General features: G+C 45.1%; 1 protein-coding gene across 2 annotated transcripts in view; it reads left to right on the forward strand.

The window, feature by feature from the left end:
• SLC15A2 (solute carrier family 15 member 2) overlaps window positions 1-12,889 on the forward strand; it is a 60,386-nt gene that overhangs the window by 10,323 nt on the left and 37,174 nt on the right. For both annotated transcript variants that reach the window (XM_024104802.3, XM_005279798.5), the window contains 4 exons: window positions 1,439-1,580; window positions 3,850-3,942; window positions 5,025-5,124; window positions 11,137-11,227. In XM_024104802.3, the coding sequence (XP_023960570.1) occupies window positions 1,439-1,580; window positions 3,850-3,942; window positions 5,025-5,124; window positions 11,137-11,227 (426 nt within the window). The remainder of the gene's footprint in view (window positions 1-1,438; window positions 1,581-3,849; window positions 3,943-5,024; window positions 5,125-11,136; window positions 11,228-12,889) is intronic.

A 12,889-nucleotide genomic window follows, 5' to 3' on the forward strand; every position in this document is an offset into this window, starting at 1 on the left:
TTTGTGTGTGCACTTATTGCATTTACACGAGCAATGTGGGAAACTATGTGGGCAAGGGCATGCTCACCCAAAACTTGCTCGTGTAAAATCAGAGGCTAGGATCAGGCTGGCGGAAAAATATGTCCCTTTATGCACTCTGGACATCGATACACACAAATAGAGGGGGCCTGAAACCAGACTAGCCTGTCAGAACCCCTTCCAATTTCAGTGGGTGGGAGAGTCAGATTTGAAACCACGGATCCACATTTGCACCTACAGGTTTGGTTTCAGATCAGATGCCAAACTGGGAAGGGGGCTTCTATCTGACATAGCTGGAATCTCCCCATGAGGTTGCAGTCTCAGAGATTCACTTGGTCTTGCTAGATTTTCATCATTCAATATCAGCTGATTTCAGGACAGCTTTGCCATATGGGATCAACCATTTGCAGATTTGTGGACAATAATGAATTCTAATCCAAATCTTAATCCTTGATACGGTAGCAAAATGAGCCCTAGTCTTAACCTGATCCGAACACTGCCTCCTCGTGTCACCTTTGCTTACAGGGTGCAGCACAATCTTTGGCAGCCCCTGTTCCAGCCCATAGGCTGGTGAAGCAGTTGCTTCTGTTCCACATGCCTCTGTAGGTTTCTAAGCAACTGCATCTGTAAAAACACAAATCCTGTAGCCCTGCCCTGGTCTCCCTTGAAACTGACCTTGCACAGTGGTTGCTGCACAGGATAATGTGGAGATCTACCACATGGCTATTCCACCCTAACTGCCCACCATGCTACCCTTTCCTTGTGGTTTTAAACCTCCTGGCTGTCCTTATGCCAGCCTTACCCAAAAGGAATGAATATCACCCTTACTGAATACGTTCAGGTGTCCTTGTATAAGACAAAGCCCCAGCTGAACTCAGGATCAGCCTCATAAAAGAGAACAGGCCCATTACAGGTCACCTCACTGTCCCCATGTAACTACTGAACTGCTGTGGACCATTGACACTCAGGGCACGTGTCCTCAGGCAGAGGGGGAGTGAGTGTACTGCACACTGGAAGAATGTGGGTCCTTGTCCCCCTCTAAAAGCTGGACTATGTTAAGGAGTTTATAAGTCTGCTTCTGTGTCCAAGATGATGACTTGTTCCTTTAGCTCATGTAAGAGGGGCTCATGATATTAAATATGGAGGTCCTGGATTTGATCCTAGCTAGGGGCCCTATTACTATAGTATGAAAAGGATCTAATGAGAAGTGTAATGATACCTGACCGCAAGTCAGGCGGGGAAAGAAAAGTCACAAAGGCGAGTCCAAGACTTTTAATTCTTTCCATGCCATTGTGTGCATCAAAGTCTTATACAAACAATTCAGTTGATCTTAGTCCCAGTGATTTAACCCACCTTGTTCACCTGCCTGGTTGTGTGTATGGATTATCTGACCTGTTTTGTTTGTTTCCTTTTTTTCAAGCCGTGCTGACTTTGTATTTTCTCAATTTCCTCCACTGGGATGAGAACTTATCCACCACCATGTACCATGCCTTTTCAGGCCTGTGTTATTTCACACCTGTCATTGGAGCTCTCATCGCCGACACATGGCTGGGAAAATTCAAGTAAGGAAGGAAACCTCTTTAGTTCAAATATACTAACCGCCAGCTTTTCCCCTCCAATAATGAGTGAACTGCTGATATGCTTGCTGAAGCCTATCGTTTTCGGGGCCGCCATAAAAGAAGTGCTTCAGCACTCGTACGTGGGGAATCATGATGTGTGTATTGTGGTGGCACAATATTGTGGTGATGAGGCACAGGATTCCAAGATACCTCATGAGGCTCAAGGTACCTGTAGAGCACGGTGGTAGGCATGGTATAAAAACCAAGAGAGAGAAGATGCTGGAGCACTACTTTTAATAATGCTCTGTATTTCTCTTCCATCTGAGGCTCAATAAATGATTTACAATGATTAACAAATTAAACCCCATAAGTCCCCTTTGAGTTAGGCAACCATTATTTCGCCAATTTACAGATGAGGAATCTGAGGTACATTTGCAAACTTAACACCATCAAATTAGGCCTGAATAAAGTCTGGGAATGGCTGGGTCACTACAAGGCGTAATCTCCCATCAGCTGTTGAGTATGGGCCATCCACCCTGATGGAATTGGCATCGTTAGCACTACAAAAAATAATTTTTACTCTGTTGACATTCACACCTTCTTGTCGACTGTTGGGAATGGGACACATCCACCCTGACTGAATCATTGACTTCCTCCCCCATCCCCCGCTTGGTAAGGTAACTCCCATCTTTTCTTGTGCTGTATATTTATGCCTGCCTACTGTAATTTTCACTCCATACATCTGAAGAAGTGGGTCATAGCACACAAAAGCTTATGCTCTAATAAATTTGTTAGTCTTTAAGGTGCCACAAGACTCCTAGAGATTAACATGTGACTTGCCCAAAGTTAGTGGCAGAGGTGGAGATAAGGATCCAGGAATCCTGCTTCCCAGTCTTGTGTTCTGATGTCTAGACCATATTGTCTTCTTAAAAACAACATGAAGATCTCCCTTCTTTCCAGAACTGAGCATGGACTTCCCGCTTCATGCTGTCCTAGAAACAAGGGTCTGAACAAGAGAAAAACAATTTGGATCCCTCTTCCTGCTAGCATGTTCCCAATAGGCCGCCAACATCCTCTTCCCTTCAAACAAATAAAGTAACACTGGAGGTTTTATTTTGCAGGTTGGTTACTCAAGTTTAACAGCTGAGTTCACTGATATACAAGGGTGTCGGTGACCTGAAGGATATAAACCCTCAAGCAGAGCTCTTAACTACTAGGAGTTCAGAGGAAACTTTCCCTGGGGCAGTTATGCCCCAACTGCTTATTGCAGGGTTATTGCCTAAGCAGCTGATACTGGCCACTGATGAAGACAGGCTGCTGGACTAGATGGGGTCTGATCCCATCTGGCAATTCTTACATTCCTAGGAATCAGCTGAGTCAGTTGGGATTTGAACTCATTTAGGGCTGCTCTGCTTCCCAACTTCTGCTGTGACCATTGGATCACAAGTTATCTTCTGGACAGGGCCGGCTCCAGGCCCCAGCTCAGCAAGCAGGTGCTTGGGGTGGCCAAGGGGAAGGGGCGGCACGTCACGCTCTTCGGCGGCAATTCAGCGGCGGGTCCCTGGGTCCCTCTCGGAGGGAAGGACCTGCCGCCAAATTGCCACCGATCGCGATCGCGGCTTTTTTTTTATTTTCCCGCCGCTTAGGACGCAAAAACCCTGGAGCCGGTCCTGCTTCTGAAGCCTCAGCTGCTGTTAGAATGGGATCATCTGAATGCTTTCATCACGCTGTGTTATCCTAACCACTGCATCTGTCAATGCTGCTCCTAAAAACATCTGCCTGAAACACAGATACATTGTAACTCTTTGGAGTGTATGGGCATACAATCTACATATGCACCTCCAAAGTACGCATTCATTTGGCAGGTGGGCTGGCAAATGCCTGTGTGTGTTAATCAAGTAAATATGACTTGGATAACCACCTAAAACAAAAAGAAGAACAGGAGTACTTGTGGCACCTAAAACAACATTTTGAACTGGAACATGTTTAGTTAATTCCACCTGGAGATCTGTGTGTGCACAAAGCAACATCTATCCCTCTCTGTTAATTTTAAGCCCACCATCTGAACCCATTTGCCTATCTCTTTCCTATGACACTTTCAATGCTGACACAGGAGATACGGGCCTGGGAGCTGCCTGTGGTATGGATTGGCCAGTTACCAGTGTGAATGCCAAGCAATCCCACTGTATCAGGAAATGCAGACATGCTTTCTGTTTGCAGGTCATAAATTACCCGACAAGTATTCAGCTGCTACTGTTTCCTTTCTTCTCAGGACGATTATCTACCTCTCCATTGTCTATGTGATTGGCCACGTGATAAAGTCTGTTGGTGCGATACCAACTGTGGGAAACCAGGTTGTTCATGTGTAAGTAAATCTTGGAACTGGTGTTTTGATACATTATTATGGTTATTCATTTATACAGTGCCCGAATAGGCATCTCTAATAGTGTCTTCCCTTTGTCAGGCCATCAGCCTTTGGGATTTGCACAAGATGCTTTTATTTATATACGTCCTGCAGTTTATGCAGCTTCATAATCGTAACCAAGCAGATAACTTGTACTAGAGATAATGGCCAGTCTCGAGACCTGCTAAAAAAAATTCAGGCAGAATAATGTGGGTGAAGTTTAGGGAAAGTGCAAACAACTTTGTGTATGTCTGTCAGTGGAGCATGAAATCATCAGTTCAAGCACATTTCCAGAACAGATTGGCAGGACCACAAGGAATCTATCTGTTCTTCAGTGCATCTCTCTTCTCTCCCTCCAGAGCTTCAATCAGTCTTCTCCCCAGAACAGTTCCCTAACTCGCTTCTTAGCATGTCTGATAAACTGCTAGCTGGGCACAGCTCAGAAAATGTTCACAACCAGGCAAAACAACATCAGATTTACTAGATACCTTTCTAAGTTCCCTGGGCCCATCCAACCACATGTATTTTCATGCTAGTTGGGAAGCATTTCGGGAGGCCACTGTGTGATTGTAGTTAGCAATGGATGGATCTCACTAGGTTAGGAGTTTGGGTGCAGAAAGCACCCAAAAGTGATGCTGATCCAAACTGGCAAATCTGGCCTGGAAATCTTACAAGAAAAGGTTCACCCTCTCTTTTGATCTCTGGTACTTCCTGCTTCCAGCTGGGCCAGAAACCGACTCTCTCATGCATCTCTGCACTTCCACTTTCATACCTGGTTGATACTCAGAAATGCAAGAAAACAACAAAGTTAATTGAATTTATCCAACACTCCAAAAGCAATGGTTCGGTTTATGTTTTCATGGTTTGGGATGGGGATGGGGATAATTCTTTTGTTCCCATGACTAGCCCATCTCAGCTTGCTCTTCACTCACAGCCTATGTGCAGATTAATAAATGACACATCTGGTTTAAGATGTAGCTAGAGTGCTCTGCTTTATCCTAAAGGGGTTCTGTGGTGCTGAAGTTTTTCATCCTTGTTTGAAGGGTTCTGTCCATGTTTGGCCTGGCTTTGATTGCCCTTGGAACGGGAGGTATCAAACCCTGTGTGGCTGCCTTTGGTGGGGACCAGTTTGAAGAAGAGCATGTAAGATTTTATTTTCTAAACTATGCAGTATCTGGTGTATTAATGTATGGGAGGTATATGATGTGATCAAACTACAATCAAATGAAAGCATACTCTGCCTTGGGAAAGAGAGATGATAGTACTTCACCGTTCCGTCTTGAATCTCAAAGCACTTCACAAACATTAATTAATGGGCCCTCACAATAGCCTTGAGAGAGGTAAATCTTCAGTCACCACTGAACTGCAGCTGCCTCAGAGCCAACTCAGTAACTCTGTCACTAACATGTAGCAGCACAAAATGAGGCAGTAAGTAAAGAAAAAGATTATATTTGATTAAAACTGAGGCACAGGGGAGAATTAGGCAGACAGATTATTTCCTGAGTTGAAAGACATCAAAATTGTCACCTTTATATGTGTGAAATTGCCTCTTTAATGACCACAAAGGATGAGCACCTCAGCTTTAAATCTTATCCAAAAGGCAGCATTTTCATTGGCTTTGTGATCCTTAGCAACACTGGTTCAGTACAGAGCCAGACAGGGGAGTGCTACCTACCACATCATCAGCACTGCTGACTGAAGATCCTAGGTGTTCATTGAAGTTTTCCATCCAACCTGTTGCTTCCTTGTTTATTAGAGCTGATTGGAAATGAGAATTTCTATCCTGTGAGTAATTCCAATATGTCGACATTTGTTTTGGAACCAAATCAGGGTAAAAAGCCAAAATATCTAAATTTTTCACGGAACAGAAAGTTCTGAAAAATTTCAATTCGGAAATAGTACAATGTTTCAGTTTAGCGTAGCTATTGTAGTGCCTCATGAGCACTGTAGTCCAGGTGCTTCATGCCCCCATTCTTCCCTGTGGGCTGGGATCTCTAGCCAGACTGCACCTCCCATAATGCATCACAGTCAGGGAACTCTTATGATGCACCAACATGGCTCAGCCGGAGGGGAGACCGGTGCGTCATTGGATATGTAGTCCAGCCAGGGAGCCCAGCCTGTAGAAGAAAACGGGCGTGATGCATCCAAACTACAACTCCCATGAGGCATCAAAGCAGTTCGGGCAGACTCAGATTAATGTCAAATTGACTTGAAATTAAATGCTTTTTGTGGCAATTTTACAGAATTGACATTTTCAAATTCCATTTTGATTTTCTGTTTTGAAACTACTTTGTGTTTCATTTTTAAAAAGTTTTCTATTATATCATAGAATATAAAATTTAAAAAGTCAAAATAGGAACAAAACTTTCGATTTTGTTGGAATTAAATGTTTTGTTCCCCTCCCCCCGAATTCCATTTTGTGGGCAATTTAGATTTTGCAATAGGAGACATTTTAAACTCATGAAATTCCCTGCAAAATAAAAAATCTGGTTCCCACCCAGCTCTACTGACTCCTGTGACCTTCAGCAAGTACTTAAGATCACTGATTTAGTTTCTCTATATGTAAAATGGTGGAGATAGTAATATTTCTACATACATAAAACTGCCTCTGCAGATCCCTATTTATCCATGTGAGGACCTGCAGAGACCATATAACCAGAGTGCTCCTGCAACTCTGATAAGTAACCTTCCTTTAATTACCTCATGGGGACACTGAAAAGTTTCTTATCTAGAGACAAATTCAATTCTGCGGTATCTGTGGGCACAACTGCACTGATGTCAGTAGAGTGTCAGCTGCTTACCAAGCCTGAATTTAATCCCTAATACTGAACACTTGTTTTCTTCAAAGAACTTTAGAAATATAATTGTCCTTGGACCTGCCATGTTTTGGGCAGTGCTTCCATGAACAATGATAGGGGCCACTGGCTCAGAGCTCCAGGCTAAACATGGCTGAACAAAATCATATTGCCAAGATTTTGTGTAAATGCAAAAGTTTCTGTGCATATTAATTAAGGGCCAAAGCTGCTTTCAAACAATGTGTTATGCTTTGTATAATACTGAAAACCATTTCTTTGTTTCTTTATTTTCCTGTTGCTAGGGAGATCAGGATTATCACAAATGCTACCTTTTCAGAATTAGCTAATCCAAATCATGATATGAACGTATGTCTGCTGCAAAGATTAAGAAAGCAAGGAGGGATATATTTTTCTAATGAGTGTAATATAAAAATTGCTAAGTCATTTTTTATGTTCACACTTCTGGCATTCAGATCATTTTGTGAAGTCATTGAAATCTGTAAATGTGTGAAATGAGGTGACCAAAATTCTTTACAAATCACCATTCTCTTTAAAAAATAGCACGGTGCTGGTAAAATAATCATGTTATTACAAAAAACCAATCTGTTTGCAATATCATGTGCAAGAAGCACAATTCCTATCTGGTGGTTAGAGCAAGGAAGTGGGGGCCAGGACTCCTGCGTTCTACTCCTGTTTCAGATACAAATGTGTCTTTGGGCAAGATACTGAACCACTCCGTGCCTCAGTTTACCTATCTGTTAAGTGTTTTCAAAGGTTTTGTGAGGGTTGAAGTTGCGGGTACTTGTAAGGCACTTCTACTTCTGTGCTATATAAATTAAAAGTATTAGTTAATCTTTTTTGCTAATCTAGTAGATATTATATATAGTTAAATTTACACATGGAAAGACCATAAGGTCATTTTGTTTATCCACTTGCCTGTGCTGGGTTATATAGCCTACATATTTCCTAGAGCTTTGTTCAGTCTCATTTTAAATGCCTCAAGCGAATGGTCTTTCACACTTCTTTTGGGTCACTCTTGCATGATCAAAGAGATCTCACCATTAAGATATTTTTCCCCCCTGCTTATTCAGTCTATTTGATTTCACCCATTTATATCTAAAGACACAATTCCACCCCCTTTCATTAACATCCAAGGATCTCAAAGTGCCTTACTAATTTCACAGAGGTTCTCTCGCAGAAAGCCCACAATAAGGTGAGTGTTATTTGTATTTGTTAAAATTGCTCTTAGCTCCTCTTTCAAAGCCCAAACGGTCATTGCCACCAATGCTCTGAATTGACCCGTGGCACCAGTTTATTCAATGCAATATTTTGTGTTCAAAACCAGCAGAGCCCGAGTGAGCTTTCTTTGGCTGTTCCTTTCAAGCTACCCTTTGCATACTGGGAAGTGAAAGAGGAGACCAGACTAAAACTTTCTCATCCAGAGGGCTCTATGGCTCAGCAGTTTTATGATGTCAAAGGTCATGGATTTGAATCCTGCTGAGCAAATGAAAAATGCAGTGGCATTCAAATACCAAGGGTTAGAGGTGTGGTCTGAGAACTTAGAACCAAAGTGAGCAGAGAAGTAATCTTCCACCCCATCTTTATCCAGTTGTAAAAGCGTTGCCTGCTATTGGGGTGGATCAGTGCTAGGTCCCTCAGCCCCTTGTAACTATAAATAATACCTCACAGGGGTAGGGTGACTAGAAAAGTGTAATATTTTAACTATATAGACTAGCACTGAAGATTATTAGCTAACTGAAATAGATAGCTAGAGATAAAAATAGAGATATGGATTTAATAGACCCGGCACTGTTTACCATTAACCAAAGAAGTGAATGACGAGGATAATTATTATCTGAATAAAGGTTCATTGGTCCTTAATCCTAGATAAACTATTTACTAACAATATGCAGGCTAGATTGGCTGGCACTGACAAGGCCTAAACCTTCTGTAGGGGCCAAATCCAGGAGATCAGTGAACAGTCCAAGCAGTTGGGCTCTTCACTTTCTTCACTTCACTGCAGAGACCAGAGACCAAAGCACCTTCCCCGCACAGACTGCAGTAGCCTCCATGACTCCTCTGAGGGTAGAAGTGGTTGGTGAAGCCACATAGCAGCAGATCCCCTGGTACCACCCTGACTGTTCCCTGTGTCCCCCAAGCACCCACTTTGCATGAGTGTATAAGGAACTCCCTGTGTGAGCTCCCCCAGTCCTGTCCCACCCCCACCTCCTACAGCAGAACCACAGCAGTTTTCTGCTGCAGCTGGGGACCAAGGACAGGGGTGGGATGTTTGAGATGGAGAAGGGGTGAGGCAAAGCAAGGCTGCACTACAGCTCTTTCTCCATTAGCAGAGATCCCTGAGGGACCTTCTCCCAAAGGCTTGAATTAAAGCTGCCCTCCTTTAACTTTGTTACATTGAGGCCAGATAGTTGAGAATCAAGGGGCTGCAGCCATCTGTCTGTTGGGAACTCAGGCCCATATCTTTCACTAAATTTAGCTGCCTAACTCCCATGGCAGTTAAGTGCCTAAATACTTTTGAGGATTTTGGCCTCAGTACATAGTGGAGGATCAAGCCCTGAGTGACTTGCACCAGGCCACACAGATAGTCCCTTCTTGAGCCAGCTAGATCTGCCAGTGCTGAATCAGAAGGCCATCCACCCTTTCATTAGTATAACCTAGCTCCCTATGTACATTCTTTGCAGTGCTTTGTAGATCACATTGCTGTGTCTGAGTGGGGGTGGGGAGGGGAAGGGAGGGAGAAGCCTCCTAGACACTACAGTTTAGGAGCATTTCTCATAAAGGAAAATGTTAGTATCTTGCATTGACCAGTTAGTTCAAATTGTGCCTTTCGGGATGTCCTGGCCCTTAACTGACTTTTCCAAAGTGTCTAAGTGACATAGACCCCATTAAGAGCCAAATGATATAGACACTTGGGAAAATTTCCCCCTCTGTGCACATCTTCGCCCTCTGTTTTGTATTGAAGAGAGCTGGTCGCACACACACTGAACAACTTCATTTGTGAAGACCTTGGAGAAAACTGTCAACTTTCCCAGCATAATTCCACCAGCTCCAGTGCCCAGAGATCTTTCCAGTTACACGGTGAACAATCCAGAGGGTTCCAGTACCACTTTTTGATTAGCATCTAGATGAGCTTTTGATCCATGCTCTGAGTCAACCTGAAGCATCTACAGAACCCTGATGTATGGAGGGATCTGACCCTCTGAGGTGAGGTGTTCATCATCTCAGAAGAAGGCACTCAGCATCTTAATGGGGCCCAACATGTGATTCATGGTTTGACTTTTATAGAGGCAGAAATACATACCTTTTAAGTGTGTGTATAGCTCTGCCTGGGGAGGGGAATGAGTGATAGAGGAAATCCTATTTGTCTCCCGTGTGTCTGGTGTGAGACGGGGAGAGGGGTTACACAGACTCACACAGGGCAAATGTGACTTCTGTTGGCTGACCCCACCACTATACCCCCTGTGCATCCCTTTGAACATATGGCAAAAGCTAGCATGGCCAGCAAGTGTGAGGAGGGACCACTCTTGGCAGCAGGTTCCCCCTACTAAGCGGATCAAAATTATCATGGAAATACTTGATCCTTACCATTGCTAAAGCATGACTCACACAGAGGGTGTGTTGCCCTAAGTGACTGGAAAGAAGAATGATTTGATAGACTTCTTTTTACTGTGTTTATTAATAACCAAATATTGCAGTGTTGACTCTCACCCAGGGGACCTATCCTCAGGCCCTTTCTTCCTCACAGCAGTTTCACTGGGCCTGCGTAATTGCCCCCACCAGATTTAATGGATCCTATTTGTTTGGGGCTGGTTAAATCATCACAACACTCAGTTTTGTCATTCTTAGCTTCTCCTCCCAGACTCTCCAGCAGATCAGTCTCTCTCACACACTCTCTCATTTGTGCTGTCATTACAAGCTCCTCAAAATGCATAGGTTTCTGTTTCTATTTAGGAAAAAAAAAAGCCAGGACGTGGGAACAAATGACAAGCTGTCAAGCGCTGCCAAATTGGATTGAATTAGGTGACAGCGAATCTGAATCAAGCTACTTGTTCCGAATAAGTAAACACGTTCCCCCTCCAACTTCCTGACAGCTCCAGAGCAGCAGCTTTCCCTCCAAAATGCCAAGAGACCCGAAGTGCTTTTCAGTAACTTGAACTGATTTGTGTGAGCCTATGCCATCCCCTGAAAGCAAGCTGGTTTGCCTTCCTTTCGCTTGCATTTTATGCACCATGGGTCAATATTAACCCAGCCCTCCTAACAAGAGCATTGATAGTGTTCCGTTTGCAAATCCAATGCTGTGCTTTGTCCATGATATTGATGTTGCCTTGTCTCGTTTTAGGCCCAAGAAAGGAGCAAATTCTTTTCAGTCTTCTATCTAGCTATTAATGCGGGAAGTTTGATCTCTACATTTGTTACTCCTGTATTGAGAGGTCAGTGTTGATTGAGAATGAACCACTAAATTAGCTGCACTGTGACTGTTCTGCTATGGATGGTTAGGTTCTTATAATGATTGAATGTCAGAGATTACATTATCTTCTGAATGACCAGTGTGTTGTATTTATGCCTTGTTAATCCTGCTGAAGCTGCATAACTGATTTATTTAAACCAGCAGAAGAGTCAGACATACCATGCTACAGGCTGTGTTTATTTTCTTTAAAGCCAGCCTGAGTCATAGAATCAAAAATTTAGAGATGGAAAAGACCCATCAGGCCATCTCCCTGCTAATGTGGGATTGGCATATTCTGCAGCCCATAGGTAACATATTGATAATGATTGATCTGACCCTACTCCCAGCCTTTAATTCTGGGTTACTTTAGCAGTGCTGCCTAGGGCTCCAATTCTGCAAACTGACCCCTGCTCTCATACAGAGCCCCACTCGCTTCAGTGGGACTCCAGACAGGAATAAGGCTCAACCTGCATGGATCAGGTTGCAGATCATGGCCTAGAGTGGCTTGTTTTGAGGACCCGCAATGGCCTATGCCCCACTTAAGGCCTATTTTTGTATTCCACCCATTGTGCAGACAGGGCCGGCTCCAGGCACCAGCCCACCAAGTTTGTGCTTGGGGCGGCACCTGGAGGGGGGCAGCGCGGTGCAGTGCTCCGGCTCTGGCCACCGGGGAGAGCGGAACCGCAGTGGGCTCGCCGCCCTTCCCCCGGCACTCTGGCCGCCGGGGAGAGCGGAGCCCCGGCCGGCTCGCCGCCCTCCCCCCGGCGCTCTGGCCGCCGGGGAGAGCGGAGCCCCGGCCGGGCTCTCCGCCCTCCTCCCAGCGCTCTGTGCACTGGGGAGAGCGGAGCTCTGGTCGGCTTGCCGCCCTCCCCCCGGCACTTTGGCTGCCGGGGAGAGCGGAGCCCCAGCCGGGCTCGGCGCCCTTCCCTGCCGCGCTGGAGGAGGGCGGGGGGGGGGGGGGGGGCGGAAGGCTTTTTTGCCTGGGGCGGGAAAAAAGCCAGAGCCGGCCCTGTGTGCAGAACCCATTTTTGTTCTGAGTCTTGCAGCACTTACTTCATTGTATTTCAGTGCCCAAACACCTCAGTGATTGGCACTCTATAAATAGGGCCCTACCAAATTCACAGCCATGAAAAACACGTCACGGACTGTGAAATCTGGTCTTTTGTGTGCTTTTACCCTATACTGTACAGATTTCACAGGGGAGACCAGCGTTTCTCAAATGGGGGGTCCTGACCTAAAAGGGGGGGGTCACGAGGTTATTTTACGGGGGTATTTACGGTATTGCCACCCTTACTTCTGCACTGCCTTCAGAGCTGGGCAGCTAGATAGCGGTGGCTGTTGGCCGGGTGCCCAGCTCTGAAGGCAGCACCCCGCTGCAGCGCAGAAATAAGGGTGGCAATACCATACCATGCCACCCTTTACTTCTGCAGTGCTGCCTTCAGAGCTGGATAGCTGGAGAGTGGCGGCTGCTGACTGAGGGCCCAGCACTGCAGGCAGCAGCACAGAAGTAAGGGGGGCAGTACCATACCAGGCCATCCTTACATCTGCACTGCCTTCAGAGTGGTTCTGCCTTCAGAGCTGAGCTCCCGGCCAGCAGCTCTGAAGGCAGCGCTGCCACCAGCAGCAGTGAAGAAGTAAGGGTAGC

The sequence above is a fragment of the Chrysemys picta genome, chromosome 11 (genome assembly GCF_011386835.1).
Source record: "Chrysemys picta bellii isolate R12L10 chromosome 11, ASM1138683v2, whole genome shotgun sequence".
Classification (NCBI taxonomy): Eukaryota; Metazoa; Chordata; order Testudines; family Emydidae; genus Chrysemys; species Chrysemys picta.